The sequence below is a fragment of the Cotesia glomerata genome, linkage group LG4 (genome assembly GCF_020080835.1).
Source record: "Cotesia glomerata isolate CgM1 linkage group LG4, MPM_Cglom_v2.3, whole genome shotgun sequence".
NCBI lineage: Eukaryota > Metazoa > Arthropoda > Insecta > Hymenoptera > Braconidae > Cotesia > Cotesia glomerata.
In genome coordinates, this window is record NC_058161.1 from 13,943,118 (window position 1) to 13,965,217 (window position 22,100).

The 22,100-nt window shown below is 28.1% G+C and overlaps 2 protein-coding genes and 1 long non-coding RNA gene across 3 annotated transcripts in view; 2 read left to right on the forward strand and 1 right to left on the reverse strand.

Annotated features, from left to right (window-relative positions):
* LOC123263666 overlaps positions 1 to 16,266 on the forward strand; it is an 18,205-nt gene extending 1,939 nt beyond the window's left edge. The window contains exons 2-3 of the long non-coding RNA XR_006509201.1: positions 6,191 to 6,196; positions 16,256 to 16,266. This is a non-coding gene — a long non-coding RNA (uncharacterized LOC123263666). The remainder of the gene's footprint in view (positions 1 to 6,190; positions 6,197 to 16,255) is intronic.
* On the reverse strand, positions 3,619 to 6,066 carry LOC123263663. Its single transcript, XM_044726580.1, has 2 exons — positions 5,643 to 6,066; positions 3,619 to 3,775 (listed from the first exon to the last, which is right to left on the reverse strand). The coding sequence occupies exons 1-2, from the start codon at positions 6,015 to 6,017 to the stop codon at positions 3,698 to 3,700; spliced, it is 453 nt and encodes a 150-aa protein (XP_044582515.1). The 5' UTR covers positions 6,018 to 6,066; the 3' UTR covers positions 3,619 to 3,697.
* Positions 7,479 to 8,617, forward strand: LOC123263664. Its single transcript, XM_044726581.1, has 2 exons — positions 7,479 to 7,901; positions 8,007 to 8,617. Exons 1-2 carry the CDS (start codon positions 7,527 to 7,529, stop codon positions 8,070 to 8,072), a joined length of 441 nt encoding a protein of 146 aa, XP_044582516.1. The 5' UTR covers positions 7,479 to 7,526; the 3' UTR covers positions 8,073 to 8,617.
* Positions 16,267 to 22,100: the final 5,834 nt, after the last annotated feature.

Here is a 22,100-nt window from a genome sequence, read left to right on the forward strand (position 1 = left end):
ATATTACCAGAAAATTTTAATTATATTACACGAATTGTAATTTTACTTCACTGTTTTCCAATTTTAAAAACAATACTTTTAAGTTTTACAAAAATGAGACTGATGTATTAAAAAACAACAATGTCTTTCATATTTATTTTTACTAATTTGTTAGTTTATGGTTGTTTATTTTCAATAATAAATTCGAGGCATCATTTATCTTTTATAAATTTTAATATTACGCTCAAACGATCATTTCGAAATCAATATATTTTAATGAGTATATGTTAGACTTTAATTTTTATAATATTCAATGAATTATAAATAATGTAAAAGTTAGTTATTTTCCATCAATAAACAGCATCAAATAACACAAATAATGTAAATAATAAATAATAAGCCGTAAAGCTCAATCACCACATAGGATTAGCTTATAAGAATAATAAGATGTTGAACTACCTATCGGTCGTACGACGTAGGGCGTTAGGTATCGGTCTGGCAAGCAAGCGGCTCGCGTTCGATTCTTAGTTAGGGTAAATATTATTTTCACTTTGTATCACCAGAGTTGTAAAAATTAGGTCTACGTGAGATGCAAAATCTAGTCAGCGCTTCATAAAAATACAATGACAACAAATATTAAATCAAATTTTTCTTTTTTATTATTTCAATTAAAGTAAAATTCAAGGAAATTATTGTAATTTTACAAATTTAGTTAATCTAAAAATATTTGTAAAATTACAAAACCTTGTAAAATTAGTAACCTCACATCTATATATGTTTTGTAATATTACTATACCCGATTGTAATTTTAAATAAGTGTTTTGCCTATCAGCTTCCAATACATTTCTTGTAAAATTAAAATAGAAATTTTTAACAGTGTGGGTACTCATTTTAAAGCTCTCCTCTTTCCCTTTCTCCACCCCCTGACCATCTTACCCCAACCCTTCAAAAAAAAAAACCTCAAAAAATCCTCCTTACCCACTTATAATAAAAAAAAACTCTCCGTTTTACCTTAAAAATTTTTTTTCCCATTTACCCGCAGAATAATAACGCAGGCGCTTGCGCCTGCGTTTAATTCTGCGGCAATAAAATCAATATTAAATATTCCAGGGGACTGTGCGTTCCCCGGAGCTCTCACTGTACGTTGTCACACCGGCCGGTACACTGACAAAATATTTAAGAAAATATAAAACACTTAACATAACACTTAAAATTATAATACTTACCGCACACATTTTAATTCGCGATATTTTCGCACGTAGTTATCTTCTTCCATAATTACACTAATAATCCGCCTCGCACTCTTCCTAATTAATTAATTAATTAATTAATTAATTACTAAATAATCTTCCACTGAACACAGCATCTACGAATTGATTAAAGAGATAATAAATTATACAAGCTACAAAAAATAAAATATTAAATATATCGTAAGTGACAAAAAAGCTTTGAAAAAAAATATATTAAATATATATTCATTGAAAAAAAAGGTTACAAAGCTTTAAAAATGTCTGGTAAAAATGGTAAATATTATTAATTATTTATCCTAGATTTAAGATTAGGGTTGAAATAATAAACTTTGCTTAATTGTTTATGCGCAGAATCGTACTCATTAAAAAACAAATTATTTGCTAGGGAAACTATTACGAGTTGTCAAATAATTTAATAGCAGAAAAAATCCTGTAATTAAACTATGTCGAATTTTCCGGTCAAGAATTAGTCAGCTGATTCTTGAAAGGAAAATTGACCATGGTGTAGGCCTACTGGGGATCCCGCCATGTTAAATAATGGGAACGCATCTGGTACAGTACCTCTGAGGTGATGTGGAAAACTGTGCAATTTTTTAAAAAATTATTTTAAGCTTCTGAGGTGAATTTTTGAGGTATTTTTGGGTGGGTTGGGGTAAGATGGTCAGGGGGTAGAGAAAAGGATAGAGGGTGAGGAGAGCTTTAAAATGAGTACCTACATGACTATGTTCTGGAGACTTTTGCCCATCTGCGGAAAATCGCGGAAAACTGCGATTTTTCGTGGATTCGGAAAAAGTTGAGGGATTATAGGCTTGTGGGTAGTCATTTTAAAGGGAATTGAACGCTGAGTGAGAATCTTTAAGAAAAAATTGAATTTTCTTTATTTTCTGGGAAGGAGGAAATTTTCCGGGAAAATTTAAATATTTTTTTTTGCGGGAAAATTGGGGAAATTTTGAAAATTTCGGGGTGGAAGGGTGTTAGGGAGAAGAAAATTTTGAGCGGAAAATATTTTGAAAAAAAAGGAGTTTTTTGGAATCCAAGGTTTTTCCGGGTTTTCCGCGGATTGGGAAAAAGTTGAGCGATTGTAGGCTTGTGGGTAGTCATTTTAAAAGGAATTGAAAGCTGGTTAAGAATCTTAAAGAAAAAACTAATTTTGTTAAATTTTCAAAGAGTTATACAAGCTTTTATTGTACTAATTATTTAAAAAAATTATTCTACAAGTCGTAAATAAATAAATAAATGTTACAAAGTAGGAAATGACTTCTTAGAATGTTTAATAAAATATCAGCAACTTGTAGATTGAAGTTTTATTTTAAAACAAGCGGATGAATTTTATTCAAAGAGGATGCGCGGATGAAGTTAAAATAGATGAATCGATATTTATTTGCATGAATTATTTTCTGATAATCGGATCTGTGTGTACGTTGGCGTTAACACGCTCTCGACTTTTATAGGACAAACGGCTTGTAATTGTTTGGTGAGTTAAAAGTGTCACTTACAGATATTGATCCGGTTATTTTAGTACTCGGGTTATTTGAAAATAATTATTGGATTTTTTTTATCTAGTTTTTGCGGCATTCCATAGAGACTGGTGGGACATTTGACTGGAATTCCATCAATTATATATAATTATGTGACTGAAACTTATACTACAGTAAAATTTATCTTATAATATAGAAGAATAACTAATTAACAAGATCCCTTTGTCAACAAACCTCCATTACTTTTTAAGTTTCTCGTAATTATAATTTGACTGAGTGTGACTGGTGGGACTAACAACAAATCCTTCTGTCTTACCAAAGGTATACTTAAAGTCCAATTGTCAGTTCTTGCACTAAACTTTTAAAAAATACTTCTCTCGAAAATAACAAAATTAATCCTACAACACATTGAAGATTATGAAGAATTAGACTGATTACCTACGTAGAAACAATTAAAAAAATTTGTTTTTATTGTCACTGGTGGGACAGGCATTTGTCACTGGTGGGACAAGTACTAAATCGTCTACATCAAGTTGTTTATTAAAAAGACTTTTAGATTATTTCAACCTTACAAACATTATTGCTTATATATTTAACTATTAATTATTTAGGATAATTAAAAAAAAACTAATTAAAAAAGACAAATAAAGGATTTAGCTTGCTGACAACAGGATCTTGATAAACTTAGGTGTTAATTAATAACGAACATAATCAAAATTTGTTCTTAAAACAATAATAATAAATATGTTAGTTAATAACAAACATTAAATCAATGACCTTATAAGAATCAAGTGAAAAGACCATCAATAAATTTTTTCTATCAAAACAATTTTTTAATACTATAAGATTATCTTAAATATTTAAGGAGTTATCATTAATATATTTTGAAAACTACAAAAAATAAAGCTATATTATAAATCTTTGAAAATTTTATTTATAAATTAAAATAAATTTATTACAACCCTTTTTATAAAAAAGCGAGAGTTATCCTCAAGAACAGTACAGCTTGCTGTTGTAGAAGAAGTTAAACAGATTACGTAGCTCGCGTTCTGCCGGGTGGTAATCGTCCTAAAACAAACCAATACAATCATGATCAAAATTTATCGGGAAAAACGGATTAGATCTGGCCATATATAAAAAGATCTGGTCAGATCTGCTTTAGCAGATCTAGCCAGATCTTTAAATTGTTTCTATCTGACGAGATCTGGCCAGATATAATCACATCTGACCAGATATAACTCAAAAAATAATCTAATTAGATCTGACCAGATTTGGTCAGATCTTTAAATTGTCTCTATCTGGCAAGACATGACCGGATATAACTAGATCTGACGAGATATACTAAGAAATTGTTTACATTAAATATCACAAGATCTGAATAGATGTATTGAGATCTGATCAGATATAACAAAATAATAGCTAAATAATCACATCAACAAAAATTACAATTTCATGGAACAATATCCAGTGAATACTATTTTCTTTTCACACTTTGCGTAACTGTCTTGATTAATTACTAAAAAAAAATTTTATTTAATAAAAGCTAGTTGAAAATACCTACATGTATCAATTAACCTTTAACAAATATGTGATGAATATATTTCTCAATAAATAAATGGTAAGAATTAAAGACCCATTGTTATTAATTCTTTATGATTTACTACAATATATGTATAACTACATTATCAGATCTGATCGAATCTGATGCTGTTGACAGCTCTGATATAGTTATATCTGGCCAGATATGACAAGACCTTTTCATGTCTAATGTATTTTTCAACCCAGATATAGTTATATCTGTTCAGATCTGATCAGATATGACTAGACCTGATCATGTCTGATGTATTTTTAAACTCAGATATAGTTACATCTGTTTAGATCTGATCAGATATCACTAGATCTGATTATGTCTCAAATCCCATATCTGGTTAGATATAAATAGATCTGACCAGATATAATTACCCATATAGCAATCTTTTTCAAGGCTTGGGCAAGTCTGGTCTCAATTTCGATAGTTATTAGTGTCTTTTTTTACCTATGGGTCTTGCTCCAGATACTCGTAGCAAATTAAATTGACAAGTCTTGAACAAGCCTTGTACAAGAACTTTCGGCCAGATTATAGCTCAACAATTGTGTGAGAAAATTGAGAAAATTTGAAGATGCTTATCGATAAACTAACTATATCAATTCTTGAGAAAGACTGACACCAGAAGCAAGCTGAATATACTTGTGCAAGACTTGCTCAAGATCTGCTCAAGATCAAATATTTTCGAATGACCGTTCTTATCATTCTACCCCTCCTACATTTACTATAGGATCAGTGGATCTCATTCAGCTTAACCTTTTTGAGTACAGACCTACTGTTTTATCGATCAAGACAAAATTATTTTAAAATGAGCACCACTGAATCAATACATCTTCAAGTAGTGGAGGGGAAAAAGCGCTATAAAATATATAATGCATGATGCATCTTGAGCAAATCTTGAGCAAGTCACACTTCAACATTTGCTGTTAGTTTTTGGTTGACAAATGTTTTAGAAATGAGCAAATTACTCAGAATTACGAGTCTTGAGCAAATGTTGAGCAAGTGGTGGGTAAGTGTCTGTTGTGAGTTTCTGATTCAATAAAACTGTCAGAAATTTTTCAATGCACCTTGCATTAGACTTGTCTGTTATTCTTGCACAAGATATCTTGAGCTAGTTATATATAAATCTTGAAGCAGTTGTTTCTACATGAACTTGAGCAAGACCCATATGTAGAAAAAGACACTAGCAACTAGGGGTTTTGCTCAAGGCACTGGCACCTAAATCTTGCTCAAGCACATGTTACCTGGGATAGATCTGACCAGATATAATTATATCTGGTTAGATCTAAACCTTTTTTCCCGTAAAGGATAAAAGTAGGAGGATGAATTTTATCGAAGACTCATACTTACTGCAATATTTTCTAGGTTACAAATTATACGCAAAGGTTCCGTTTGAGTCGTCATAACAAATATTATACAACTTAACATTTTTCCGAACAAATCAGTTTCATAGTTAACAAGTATAGTGTATCTTCTTTCAGTGTCTGCAACTTGAACTCTTGCGCAATCGATAGAATATCCGCCTTTATTGGTTGCTCCTCTGGTTTTTCTTTCAGCGACTAATTTTTCCCAGCCATCTTGCACGAATTTACTCACATCTGGATCAAATGCACTCAATTTTAATTCGTATAAATCTTTTTTTTCTTCACAATTAGAATTATTTGTTGAAAAAGACAAAGACAGGCTTGATGTTAAAATTAACGATATTAAAAATAATTTACACATTTTTATTTTATTCCTTATTGACGGTTGCTTATAAATCGAACAATTGAAGATTTATTAAAATAATATATAATTTATAAACATTAATTTATCTATTAGATAAGTCTCTCTATTCGATTATTGGTTCATTATTGTTTCTTCATCTTTAAATAGATTATTATTACAGTAATTTGTAGAAAAATGTAAATATCACGCGATTTATCTAATGAACTTTAGTGACTTGTCTTTGAAAGTTAATTTAATTTTTTATAACATTAAAACGATTATTATTATTGTTACAAATATGAAAAAAATTCAATTTTGTAAGTATTTTTTAAGTACACAAAAAAAAACCTAAAATCATTGTATTATCCTAGAAAAAAAGGTTCAGATCTAACCAGGTATAATTATATCTGGTCAGATCTAATTATATCCGGTCAGATCTATTTATATCTGACCAGATATGGGATTTCGGACATAATCAGATTTAGTGATATCTGATCAGATCTAAACAGATGTAACTATATCTGAGTTTAAAAATACATCAGACATGATCAGATCTAGTCATATCTGATCAGATCTGAACAGATATAACTATATCAGAGCTGTCAACAGCATCAGATTCGATCAGATCTGATAATGTAGTTATACATATATTGTAGTAAATCATAAAGAATTAATAACAATGGGTCTTTAATTCTTACCATTTATTTATTGAGAAATATATTCATCACATATTTGTTAAAGGTTAATTGATACATGTAGGTATTTTCAACTAGCTTTTATTAAATAAAATTTTTTTTTAGTAATTAATCAAGACAGTTACGCAAAGTGTGAAAAGAAAATAGTATTCACTGGATATTGTTCCATGAAATTGTAATTTTTGTTGATGTGATTATTTAGCTATTATTTTGTTATATCTGATCAGATCTCAATACATCTATTCAGATCTTGTGATATTTAATGTAAACAATTTTTTAGTATATCTCGTCAGATCTAGTTATATCTGGCCATGTCTTGCCAGATAGAGACAATTTAAAGATCTAACCAGATTTGGTCAGATCTAATCAGATTATTTTTTTGAGTTATATCTGGTCAGATCTGATTATATCTGGCCAGATCTCGTCAGATCGAGACAATGTCAAGATCTGGCTAGATCTGCTAAGGTAGATCTGACCAGATCTTTTTATATATGGCCAGATCTAATCCGTTTTTCTAAACTCAATATTTTAAGAATTATCGTTATTGTTACAGTAATTGTATAAGTTACTAAATTTAATTTTTTTATATTTTTAACAATAAGAATAATAGTAATCATAATGTTTACTAAAGTTCATTTAATAAATCACATGGTATCGGACTTTTTGTCACTAATTACTTTAATAACAATTTTATTACAGACAAAAAAAATGAACCAATAATTGAATAGAGACTTATCTAAAAGATAAATTTATATTTATAAAGTATTTATTATTTCAATAAATCTTCAGTCAGTTGATTTATAAGCAACGGTCAATAAGGAATAAAATAAAAATGTGTAAATTATTTTTAATATCGTTAATTTTAACATCAAGCCTGTCTTTGTCTTTTTCAATTAATAATTCTAATCTTGAAGAAAACGAAGATTTATACGAATTAAATTTAATTGGAAACGAATCAGATGTTGTTACATTCGTAAAAGATGGCTGGACAAAATTACCCACTAGAGGAATACCCACCGAAGGAGTGCTGGTCAAAAGCGGATATGTAAAGTGCGCAAAAGTCAAAATTGCAGACACTGAAAGAAGATACACTATAGTTGCTAGATATTCTACTATTAAGCCCAATCAAGTGTTTCATTGTACAATATCTGTTATGACGACTCAAACGGAGCCTTTGGATATAAATTGCCTCGTAGGAACCTTTGCAGTAAGTATATAAGTCCTCAAAAAATAAAACCTCCCACTTCTTTTAATAATTAATTAATTAATTATGAATTATGATCGTGATTATATATTTGTTGGTTTGTTTTAGGCCTCTGTAGATCCGCCAGACTACGAGGATGGTAATGATGCTTTCTCAGCCGTCTTTACCTGCTAGAATCAGTGCAACCTTTACCCGGGAAAAACGGATTAGATCTGACTATAGATAAAAAGATCTGGTTCAGATTTACCTTAGCAGATCTAGCCAGATCTTTAAATTGTCTCTATCTGACGAGATCTGGCCAAATATAATCAGATCTGACCAGATATAACTAAAAAAATAATCTGATTAGATCTGATCAGATCTGGTCAGATCTTTAAATTGTCTCTATCTGGCAAGACATGGCCAGATAAAACTAGATCTGACGAGATATACTAAAAAATTGTTTACATTAAATATCACAAGATCTGAATAGATGTATTGAGATCTGATCAGATATAAAAAATAATAGCTAAATAATCACATCAACAAAAATTACAATTTCATGGAACAATATCCAATGAATACTATTTTCTTTTCACACTTTGCGTATCTGTCTTGATTAATTACTAAAAAAAAATTTTATATAATAAAAGCTAGTTGAAAATACCTACATGTATCAATTAATCTTTAACAAATATGTGATCAATATATTTCTCAATGAATAAATGGTAAGAGTTAAAGACCCATTGTTATTAATTCTTTATGATTTACTACAATATATGCATAACTACATTATCAGATCTGATCGAATCTGATGCTGTTGACAGCTCTGATATAGTTATATCTGGCCAGATATGACAAGATCTTTTCATGTCTAATGTATTTTTCAACCCAGATATAGTTATATCTGTTTAGATCTGATCAGATATCACTAGATCTGATTATGTCTCAAATCCCATATCTGGTCAGATCTAAACCTTTTTTCCCGGGATATGAAACTAAATTTGTACCCTAGGTAATTTACTATAAAAAAACCTTGCCATATTTGAGGTCTAATTCTATTATTTTAGAAGTTGTAGGAACTTAATTAGTGATATCCGGGAAAAAAGGTTCAGATCTGACCACATATAATTATATCTGGTCAGATCTAATTATATCTGGTCAGATCTATCTATATCTGATCAAATATGAGATTGGAGACATAATCAAATCTAGTCATATCTGATCAGATCTAAACAGATATAACTATATCTGAGTTGATAAATACATTAAACATGATCAGATCTAACCATATCTGATCAGATCTAAACAGATATAACTATATCTGGGTTGAAAATTAGATCAGACATAAAAATACAATTTTATTATATCTGGCCAGATATAACTATATTTGTTAACTATTAATAAATACTTATAAACTATTTTAATAAATATACATTCCTCCCAAATAAATATTTATTAAATGTTAAAAAATATTTATTAAAATTTAATAAATTAAATAATTGTCATCGAATAAATTAATTTTTTGATAATTAATAAATCTTTCTATCAGCGTATATTAATAATTAATAATTTGCAAATTTGATAAAAAATTTTGTTCATTACGCATCGATCATGGATACGATTTGCATTACTTGTAGTTATTACAAACTCTACTCTTCAAGTAAGTCTCGTAGGTAAACAGGTAATGAATTAGTCTTTCAAGCGTCAAGTCCAAGGTTCGGTTCCCGCGCGGGCCGGTTTTTTTTTTTTTTTTTTTTTTATGGAAATAATTCTATATAATTATATAGGGCCATTTTTCATATATAATTATGTATGAGTATATATAATCTTTCTTACCCGGGCAATTTAAAGATCTGACCAGATATGGTCAGATTTGATGATATCTGGCCAGATCTGTTCATATATGGCCAGATCTAATCCGTTTTTCCCGGGTAATCCTTAAAAATTTACTCCTAAAATATTGTTTAATTAAAAAAAAAAACAAATAACAATAGCTCTTATTTTTTGATAATTATTTAAGTGACTCAACATTTATAAAGAAAAAATAAAAAAAAACTTAAAATTTCAAAACAAATAATATGAAAATAAAAAAAGAGTTTCTATCTCCAATTACATGACATTCATTCAAGTGGGTCATGTATGAGTTGTACTTACCTCAAGTGTACTCGACTTACTTGTCCATATTTATTCTCAGAAAAATTTGTGTTAAATAATTAATTACACAACAAAAAATTCCCTTTAAAAAAAAAAAAAAAATTCTAAATTTTTTTTTAATTAAAAAGTTTCAATTGAAGAATTTAAATTAAAGAATCGGTTTAATAAATAGCATTGTGTGCAATTGGGTCATATGCTCTTCTGCCTTTGCTATTACTCGGTAGGCGCTTTATTATTATTATTATTTTTATTGTATATCTTCAGGATGATTTTATTGTAAGGCTAGAAATAAAATATATAAAATTGAAGGTGGGGGCCGGGATAAAGGTCGGTGATGCATTCGGCTCGATTTCTTATTTTTTTTTTATTTTTCCAATTATCTTCGCTCGGTGGAGCCTGCAGCGAGGAGTCATTTTGGCTTGCTTTTCAACGAATTATATATTTACGAGGTTATTAATTATTATTTAATTGAAAATTTCAATAAAAAAATTGATTCGTGGTTCTTTAAATTGATTATAACTCGTGAACTATTCAATTTTCTAAGCTACAAATTTCGTATTATAATTTTCTCCTAAAATCATTATTTTAGGAGTTATCACCACGTTTATTGTCATTAGATATCAATTTTATATTTTTCCCTGTGTTATCACCCTTAAATTTCCTATAACTCCTAAAATATTAAAGATAACTCCTTAGTATAAAAACATTTTTCATAGCAAATTTCTTAATCTACAATTGTTGTCTTATAATTTTCTCCTAAAATCAATATTTTACGAGTTATCACTACTTTTATAGTCATAAGATAATAATTTTGAATTCTTCCTACGATATCACTCCTAAAGTTTCTATAACTCTTAAAATGTTAAAGATAACCCCTAAGATCAAAAACATTTTTAATAAGAAATTTCTTAAGCTACAATTGAAGTCACATAAGTTTTTCCTAAAATCAATATTTTAGGAGTTATCACCACTTTTATTGTCAATAGACAATAATTTTGTATTTTTCTTAAAGTTATCACTCCTAAAGTTTCTATGACTCCTAAAATATTAAAGATAACCCCTAAGTACAAAAACATTTTTCACAGCAAATTTCCTAAGCTACACTTATAGTCTAATAATTTTCTCCTAAAATCAATATTTTAGGAGTTATCACCATTTTTATCATCAAATATCAATTTTGTATTTTTTTCTGAGTTATCACTCCTAAAATTCCTATAACTCCTAAAATATTGAAGATAACCCCTAAGTACAATAACATTTTTCATAGAAAATTTCCTAATCTAGAATTTTAGTCTTATAAATTTTTCCTAAAATCATTATTTTAGGAGTTATCACCATTTGGATTATCATCAAATATCAATTTTGTATTTTTCTCTAAGTTATCACTCCTAAAGTTTCTATGACTCCTAAAATATTAAAGATAACCCCTAAGTACAATAACATTTTTCATAGCAAATTTCCTAATCTAGAATTTTAGTCTTATAAATTTTTCCTAAAATCATTATTTTAGGAGTTATCACCATTTGGATTATCATCAAATATCAATTTTGTATTTTTCTCTAAGTTATCACTCCTAAAGTTCCTATAACTCCTAAAATATTGAAGATAACCCCTAAGTAGAAAAACATTTTTCATAGCAAATTTCCTAAGCTACAATTTTGTCTCATAATTTTCTCCTAAAATCAATATTTTAGGAGTTATCACCACTTTTATTGTCATCAGATAATAATTTTGTATTTTTCCTAAAGTTATCACTCCTAAAATTCCTATAACTCCTAAAATATTGAAGATAACCCCTAAGTACAATAACATTTTTCATATCGAAAATCTTAATCTAGAATTTTAGTCTTATAAATTTTTCCTAAAATCATTATTTTAGGAGTTATCACCATTTGGATTATCATCAAATATCAATTTTGTATTTTTATCTGAGTTATCACTTCTAAAGTTCCTATAACTCCTAAAATATCGAAGATAGACTTATAATATACGAAGGTTTTTTGTAGGAAATTTTCTAAGCTACAATTTTAGTTTCATAAATTTCTCCTAAAATCATTATTTTAGGAGTTATCGCCACTTTTATAATTTCAAATAAATTATTATTAATTAGACACTATAAAAATAATTAAATATCTCCTAAAATATTTAAAATAAGCCTATAGTACAAAATCATTTTTAATAGGAAATTTTCCAAGCTACAAAAAGATGTCTTTAAATTTATCGTAATAATTGAAATTTAAAAGTAAATTATAGGTTTTTTTTTGTATTTCAGTAATGGAATTTAAAGTTTTGTTATAATTTATAGCTTTTAAAGGAGTATTGATGGGTAATTAAGGTACGTGAGGTACTTAAGAACCCAGTAGGTATGTGTCCTGGGCATGTTCGGTGAATTTAGCTCGCAAAAAGTGAGTGCGTTGACCTCAAGAAAAATGTAAGCGAAATAACCAGCTGTAAATACTACCGATAATATTTATAATTATTATTATTATTAATATTGGCCCGGACCAGATGGCCCGAGATCCTCACAGTTTAACCAGGGGAGTCGTTGCGTGCTCTCAGGTAATTTCAAAAAGTAATCTCTGTAATTGCTGGGTTGCTAAAGAAATAAATAATCTTGAAAATTTTTTCACGAGCAATAATCATGGCATCTAAGTTATGTTTTTCCTCAATTCTAGGTTTAATATTAATTTTATAAAAAAAAAAATTTTTTTAATTTATAGGAAATTTTATTCTCTATAAAAAAGGTATCTTATGATTTTTACGTATTTTAAATATTTTTTGAGAAAATTTGATTTTAAATTCAATAATTTTATTTTTAACCGGATAATTTTAAATTAATATTCTGAGGAAATTTTTGATCCTATAAAAAAATATTTGAAATAAAAGTTAAAGAAAATTAAATTTCCTACAATTTTTGTTTGAAAAATTTTTTTCTATCTCTAATTGTTTTTTTGTAATTATTAAATGAAAATTCAAGGTCATATTTTTTTGAATTTTAGGATTTTTTAATTTCTATCGGTATAATTCATTCGCGTAGTGAATTATTTTTATGCAGGGCTGATTCTAAGCTCTCTAAGCTCCCTGATGGATGAGCAATGAAAAAAATTCAAAATTTCCAAAATTCGTCCAAATTCGATTTCCGTGATTTTGCAATTTTTGCGATTTTTTCTGAGACAAAGTTAGCCGTTTTGCTTTAAATTAAGAAAGAACCAAGATTTCTACATGCGGATTTGCGATAAGATCAAATTTTAACCGTGCGGACCTTAAAAGGGTAAGTTGGACACGTTAAATACCCTAAAAGTATCCTTAGGCTATCAAAACCCGGATAATTTAATATTCACCGGTCTAATTCTTTCGCACAGTGAATTATTTTTATGCGGAGCTGATTTCTGAGTCCCCTAATGGATAAACAATAAAAAAAATTCAAAATTTCCAAAAATCGTCCAAATTTGATTTCCGTGATTTTGCATTTATTGCGATTTTTCATGAGAAAAAGTCAGCCGTTTTGCTTTAAATTAAGAGAGAACCAAGATTTTTACATGCGGATTTGCGATAAGAGCAAATTTTGAACGTGCGAACCTTAAAAGGGTAAGTTGGACACGTTAAATACCCTAAAGGTATCCTTAAGCTATAAAAACCCGGCTAATTTGATATTCCACCGATCTAATTCTTTCGCACAGCGAATTATTTTTATGGAGGGCTGATTTCTAAACCCCCTGATGGATAAACATTAAAAAAATTGCAAAATTTGCAAAAATCGGCCAAATTTGATTTCCGTGATTTTGCATTTTTTGCGATTTTTTCCAAGAAAAACTACTTTAATTCTCTGCCAAATTTAACAAAACCTATTTCTCAGCTTGCGGAAATAAGAACAGTGTAAATATAGACCTTGCGAGTCTGGAAGGGGTAAGTTGGGCCAGAAGAATAATTTCATAATTTTCCAAAAACGGAAAAAACTGCAAAAAAAACGCTAAAAATTGTTCTTTATACTATTTTTAAATTAAAATTAAAGCTTAGCCATAATAAAAGTCTAAAAATACAAACATTTAAAAAAGAATTTTTTTAACAAAGCTCAGCAATTATTTCCGACAAAAAAGAAAAAAAACTTGACATAAATTTATATATTTATATTTAATATTTTTTTTTATTCCTAACAAAACACAAAACCTGCACTTAATCACGCCCGCGCAAGTAACAATGACCCTCCTGGCTTGAATAAAAAAAATAAAATAACTTTCACTAAATAAAAAAAAGGTTTTGTGTATTTTCACTTGCAGAAAATAAAATAAAAAAAAAAGATATATAATTAATAATGCTCAGCACGATCCTCCTCTAGTTTGTATTACGTGAGCTGAAACGATTTGCAAACGATCCTCGGATAATCGATTCACCTTTACCCAGGAATTTTTTATCCCCTTAAGCATTTTTTTTATTACTGCTCATCTTAATCCGTTTTTTTTTATCCGTATCATCAATTTTTATTTTTTTAAGCGAAAGAAATTTTTTTTTTCGCGATAAGTTTGTAAATTTTACTTGGAAGTAAATTGAGTGATTAGTAGGGAGATATTAATGACGATAACTTCTAAAATATTGATTTTAGGAGAAAATTATAAGGGAGAAAAATTGTAGCTTGGTAAGTTTTCTATCGATAATATGTTATACTATAGAGTTATCTTAAATATTTTAGAAGTTATCGCTAAAACATTGTTAAAACTACAAAAAATATCAGTAGCCTAGTTTAGGTATTTTTTTTTTCTAATTGAATTTTTATTAATATTCACTACGATATAAGGTAAAAGTCCAAATTATTGACAGTTTAATTCAAGGAAAGTATTGTAATTTTACAAACTTAGCTAATCTAAAAATATTTATAAAATTACAAAACCTTGTAAAATTAGTAACCTCACATCTATATATGTTTTATAATATTACTATACCCGATTGTAATTTTAAATAAATGTTTTGCCTATTAGCTTCCAATACATTTCTTGTAAAATTACAATAGAAATTTTTAACAGTGTATACAATTCATTGAATATTATAAAAATTAAAGTCTAACATATACTCATTAAAATATATTGATTTTGAAATGATCATTTGAGCGTTATATTAAAATTTATAAAAGATAAATGATGCCTCGAATTTATTATTACAAATAAACAACCATAGACTAACAAATTAGTAAAAATAAATATGAAAGACATTGTTGTTTTTTGATACACTGCACTGATAGAAGGATTTATTTGTATTAAAAAAATATTTGTTAATAGTTAACAAATCATTTATTAGAGACCATTTTTTAGTATCAAACAAATATTTCTTAGTATTTAAAATGATTTGTTTGTATTTAATAAATCAGATATTCATTTATTAAATATTAATAAATCTTTTTAAATACTAAGAAATATTTGTTAAGGACTAAAAAGTGGTCTCTAATAAATGATTTGTTAAATATTAACAAATATTTTTAACTATAAACAAATCCTTCTATCAGTGTGTTAAAAATTTCTATTGTAATTTTACAAGAAATGTATTGGAAGCTAATAGGCAAAACATTTATTTAAAATAACAATCGGGTATAGTAATATCATAAAACATATATAGCTCTGTGAGGTTACTAATTTTACAAAACGGTTTTGTAATTTTTAAATCAGCTAAGTTTGTACAATTACAATACTTTCCTTGAATTTTACTTGAATTTAAATAATAAAAAAGAAAGATTTGATTTAATATTTGTTGTCATTTTATTTTTATGAAGCGCTGACTAGATTTTGCATCTCACGTAGACCTAATTTTTACAACTCTGATGATATAAAGTGAAAATAATATTTACCCTAACTAAGAATCGAACGCGAGCCGCTTGCTTGGTAGACCGATACCTAACGCCCTACGCCGTACGACCGATAGGTGATTTAACATCTTATTATTCTTATAAGCTAACCACTATGTGGTGATTGAGCTTTACGGCTTATTATTTATTATTTACATTATTTGTGTTATTTGATGCTGTTTATTGATGGAAAATAACTAACTTTTACATTATTTATAATTCATTGAATATTATAAAAATTAAAGTCTAACATATACTCATTAAAATATATTGATTTCGAAATGATCGTTTGAGCGTAATATTAAAATTTATAAAAGATAAATGATGCCTCGAATTTATTATTGAAAATAAACAACCATAGACTAACAAATTAGTAAAAATAAATATGAAGGATATTGTTGTTTTTTGATACATCAGTCTCATTTTTGTAAAACTTAAAAATATTGTTTTTAAAATTGGAAAACAGTGAAGCAGAATTACAATTCGTGTAATATAATCAAAATTGTCAGGTAACATTACATTGCACTGTGTAATTTTACAATGAAAATTGTAAAAATAAAAAAAAGCTTTTTAAATTTTTTATCAGATTATTGTAATATAAATGACAATATTTTTTTGTGATTTTACATAGAATTATCCCGAATCAGATGACAAATAATGTTTGCAAAATTAAAAAGCTTTTTCTTAAAAATTGACCAACGGTTCTGTAATATTACAATGCGTGTTAGGTTTATACATGAAGATTGTAAAATTACAATACATCTCAGTAGATTTTCTGACAGGTGTTGGAAAATTACATGAATTGTATTTTATTTGGCATTGCTATACACTGATTTGTAATTTTACTTATTATTTATTTTGTAATATGATTGTAATTTTACAAAAATTTTTAACATTAGAGGCATTACAATAATATTTAAGAAGAGGACTGCGGACATTGCCAATGCAATAAGGATACTTGCACGGAAAAAAATAAACTATAATAAATAACAGTCGATTTATAATAAGTAATGATTAACTGCTAAAAATTACCATTTCAAACAGTAAAATCGTGATTTTACTATTCACTTTATAATATTTACCATTTAAACGTTACAATTTACTCTTTACATGGAAGAAAATACTATTTCAAACAGTAATATTCGCTATGTGAATGTCTAAAATGTTAAAGTATAATAATTAAGAATTCAGACTTTGATATTTATCATTTCGTACCTAAAAAATGATCTTATGATATGTAAAAAGTATAAAATAAAATTAATAAATATCTAATACTAGCAAAGTCAATATTTACAAAGTAAAACGGTAAATTTTAAACGCAACGCTAAAAATCAAACTGTAATTATTGACTTGTTCGGACTGATAAAATGTATATTTTAAAAGTATAATTTTTACTGTTTCAAACGTTAAATTCTCCCAGAGTGAGACCCCCTTCTCTTTCATCTGAGTTCCCCTTCTCCTCATAATATCGACTATATATTGAAATGGCAATTTTTACTGTTTGAAACTGTAATTTTTAAAGATGAAAGAGTCGTTATTTACTATAATGACAGCTACTAATCACTTATTTTGGATATTAAATTATAAATTGTGGCTTTTATACTTTCTACATTAAGTTCTGTAATATTTATATTTTGGCCACCCCGATGTCCGCTTTACTGTTTGAAACTATAAAAATTAACCGGAATCCGAGTCAATATTACAGTTTACTTTTTTCCGTGTGACGATACCGATCTCTTAACAAATTCATGAATGGTATGACGCGTTCTGCGAAATCACCAGATTTTTTAAATGTTATTATCATGTAAGAGACCGCAAATATAACCTCAGGCGTTCCGAAAAATTGAGATTTATCTCTAGGACAGAACTGCTTGTTGTCAAAAAAGGAGTAGCACATATTGAGTTCCTTCTCTTCTTTTGGGTCGTAAACGTTCTGTAACCAATCCGAAAATATAATCATGATAATAATTTATGGGGGAAAAAGATAGAAGTTGTAGGAATATTAATTTTTTTATAACTTATACTTACAAGACTAAAGTCTCTGAAACAACTTATAGTCAAAGGCTCCGTGTGACTCGTCATAACAATAATTGCACACTTTAGTGAATGTAGGAAAAAATCGGTTTGATATATAACAAGTATAGTGTATTGTCTTTCAGTGTCTACAATTTGGAGTTTTGCGCAATCAATATAATAATTGCCTCTCTTAGTAGTTGCTTTGTCTGGATCTTCAGCGCATAATTTGTTCCAGCCATTTTCAACGAATTTAACGACATCCGACTCGTTTCCACTTAATTGTAATTCGTAAACATTATTTATTTCTTCACTATTAGAATTATTTATTGAAAAAGACAAAGACAGTCTTAGTGTTAAAATTAACGATATTAAAAATAATTATCTTTTAGATAACCGGTACTGAAAAAAAATATATGTTGCATATATGGGGGCAAAAAAAAGTATGTGGCGTATATATTTTATATGTGCGGCATATATATATTATCTGATGACAATAAAAATGGTGATAACTCCTAAAATAATGATATTAGGAGAAAATTATAAGAATAAAAAATTGTAGCTTAGGAAATTTTCTATCAATAATATCTCTATACTATAGGGTTATCTTTAATATTTTAGGAGTTATAGGAACTTTAGGAGTGATAACACAATAAAAAATACAAAATCATTGTCTAATGACAATAAAAGTGGCGATAACTCCTAAAATATTGATTTTAGAAAAAACTTATGAGGCCTAAATTGTAGCGTAGGAAATTTCTTATTGAAAATGTTTTTGTACTTAGGGGTTATCTTCAATATTTTAGGAGTTATAGGAACTTTGGGAGTGATAACACAAGGAAAAATACAAAATTATTGTCTAATGACAATAAAAGTGATGATAACTCCTAAAATATTGATTTTAGGAGAAAATTATAAGACTAAAATTGTAGATTAGGAAATTTTCTATGAAAAATGTTTTTATACTAAGGAGTTATCTTCAATATTTTAGGAGTTATAGAAACTTATATAGCAAAGTAATTATAGGAAAAAAATTATGATTTAGTGTTTATAAAAATGGCGATAACTCCTAAAATAATGATTTAGGAGAAAATTATAAGGGACTAAAATTGTAGCTTAGGATATTTTCTATAAAAAACGTTATTATACTATAGGGTTATCTTCAATATTTTAGGAGTTATAGGAACTTTAGGAGTGATAACCCAACGAAAAATAAAAAATCATAATTTAGTTCCTTAAAATTCAAAAATTGCCGCTTATAAAAATCATACTTCAAAGTGAATTGAGTAATCAGTATAAGATGACAAGCAAGAAGATAATTATATAAAATTAATTACAATAGTAATTACAGCAATAACAATAATTATAATTACAATAATAATGATAATTGTAAAATTATAATTGGCTGTAGTGTAAATAGATGACTGATAATTTTCTCTTGTTGCTCAAGAATTATTTTAATTCCTTCTTTCATTTCTTGGCCTCGTGAATTAAACGCCGGACATATTTATCGGCATTGAGCCCCAATTAAGAAGGAAGCGGATGAAAAATGCGATTCGCCGTTCGTTCCGTTCTGGATATTGTTCATTTTATAAATTAAACCGCTTTTTAATTTACTTACACATGCTAGTCCTTGTCTTTGAATAAAAAAAAAATTTTCACTTAAAAAAAAAATTAGAATAAATTTGCCGCCTTTTTTTTAAAAGGGATTTAAATGAAATTTTCCATTTTCAATCCGCTTAACCTCGTGATCTAATTTTTTCAGATCATTGCCTTGATGTGTGGTGAAAGGATGCTCTCCAATCCATATACACTTGTAATCATTATAACAATGATGGTAATAATAATAATAATTAACAATTGTGAAAATTTATAGCATTTTTTTAGTTTTTTCCGTTTTTTTGAATTTACGGAAAATCTATCGATTTTCTTGAAAAATTTTTCATACAAAAGTTGTAGAGGATCAAAATTCCTACAAATGTTATCTTAAACTTTTTTTTATAGGACCAATAAGAAACTCAGAATTTTCATTTAAAAAATTTTTTTGCATTAAATTACAATTTTATAGGAATTTTCAGTTTTTTTGAATTTACGGAAAATCTATTGATTTTCCTGGAAAATTTGTCTAACAAAGTTGTAGGGGACCAGAATTCCTATAAATTTTGTCCCAAACTTTTTTTTATAGGACCAATAGGAAACTCAGAATTTTCATTTAAAAATTTTTTTTTGCATCAAATTGCAATTTTTTTAGTCATTTTCCTGTTTTTTTTTTTAATTTATGGAAAATCTATCGATTTTCCGGGAAAATTTATCTTAAAAAGTTGTAGAGGGTTCAATTTCCTATAGTTTTTATCCCAAAATCTTTTTCCTAGGACCAATAGGAAAACCAGAATTTAATTTTGAAAAATAAGTTCCTTTTTCGCGAAAAATTTGACCTTGAATGTTAAAACCAAAATTCTGAGTAAACTATTGGGCCTACAAAAAATTGTCTCAAGTAAAAGTTATCGAGGGTTCAATTTTCTACAACTTTTGTTCCAAAATTTTTTTTATAGGACCAATAGGAAAGCGAGAATTTTAATTTAAAAAAAGTTTTTTTTTCCGTAAAATTTGACCTTGAAATTTAAATTAAAAATTCTGAGTAAACTATTGAGCCTTTAAAAATTAGTTTTAAAAAAAATTAGAGAGGGTTTAACTCTCTATAATTTTATTCGTAAAATTTTCTTGTAAGGTCAATAGGAAAGCTATAATTTAAATTTTAAATTAGAGTGACATGATGATCTAAATTTATATAGGTTCAAGGTATAAATAAGAAAAATCAATTAAAAAAATCACGACTCCCCGCAAAAAAGTATTTATTAAAACTAAAAAGACATTAAAAAACTTTCTCTCGGTTTGTTATAATGGAGAAAGCCAAATGATTATAGAGTTTCGATTACTGAGGGAATAAATTTAATAAATATTTATTATTGATCATTCTTGAGTACTTAGCTCAGTAATTACAGCACTTTTATATATGTTTATTAAACGCTCAATAATGTAATTACAATAATAAAGTATTAATGAATATTTAACAATCGCATGAGTCATACCTGTGTGTTATATCTCTATAATAGAAATTATCCTCTATTATTTATATATGCACATATAAAGATAAATATATAAATAAGAGACCCGACTTTCCTCCCTTTAGTTCTCTTTATTTAATTCTTTATCCCCTCTCTTTCTTCAAACGGCTACCGGGTCCCTTTCTACTTGCTCGACAGTTCCGCGAGCAACGAACTACGGACAATTAACACTAAAAAGAGAAGAAAAGTTAAGTATCTCGAACAATAACAGTCGTGTATTAAGTACACAATATGTTTATGATTTCGAAAGCGAGAGCGGGCTCTAAACCAGCCCCATCTAATGCGATCAAATACCGCGGCCTCATCATCACAATCATCCACTGTCTCACTGTCTAGTCAAGTAGTCGTTACCGTGCGCTAATTTGGTGAAAGTTTCTGCTGGGTCTCATTAAAAAAAAAGAGTTGGCATTTCAAAATCATATACAGGCGTTAGCTTACAGGTATCAACGCTCTGAAATGCTTCAAAGTTGCAAGAATTGCATTAGATGCTTCTTAAGATACCTTTAGTGCATCTTATGTGTCCAACTTACCCTTTAAAGGTTCGCAAGGTCCAAAATTCATCCTTATCGCAAATTTATACATAAAAAACTAGGTACTCTCTTAATTTAAAGCAAAACGGCGCACTTTTCCTGAAAAAAAATCGCAAAAAATGCAAAATCACGGAAATCGAATTTGGACAATTTTTGGAAATTTTGAATTTTTTTTATTGTTTATCCATCAGGGGGCTTAGAAATCAGCCCTGCATAAAAACAATTCGCTGTGCGAAAGAATTAGACCGGTGGAATTTCAATTTAGTCGGGTTTTTATAGCCTAAGGATACCTTTAGGGTGTTTAACGTGTCTAACTTACCCTTTTAAGGTTCGCATGGTCAAAATTTGCTCTTATCGCAATTCCGCATGTAGAAAACTTGGTTCTTTTTTAATTTAAAGCAAAATGGCTAACTTTTTCTCAGAAAAAATCGTAATAAATGCAAAATCGCGAAAATCGAATTTGGACGATTTTTAGAAATTTTGAATTTTTTTATTGTTTATCCATCAGGGGGCTTAGAAATTAGCCCTGCATAAAAATAATTTTCTGTGCGAATGAATTAGACCGGTG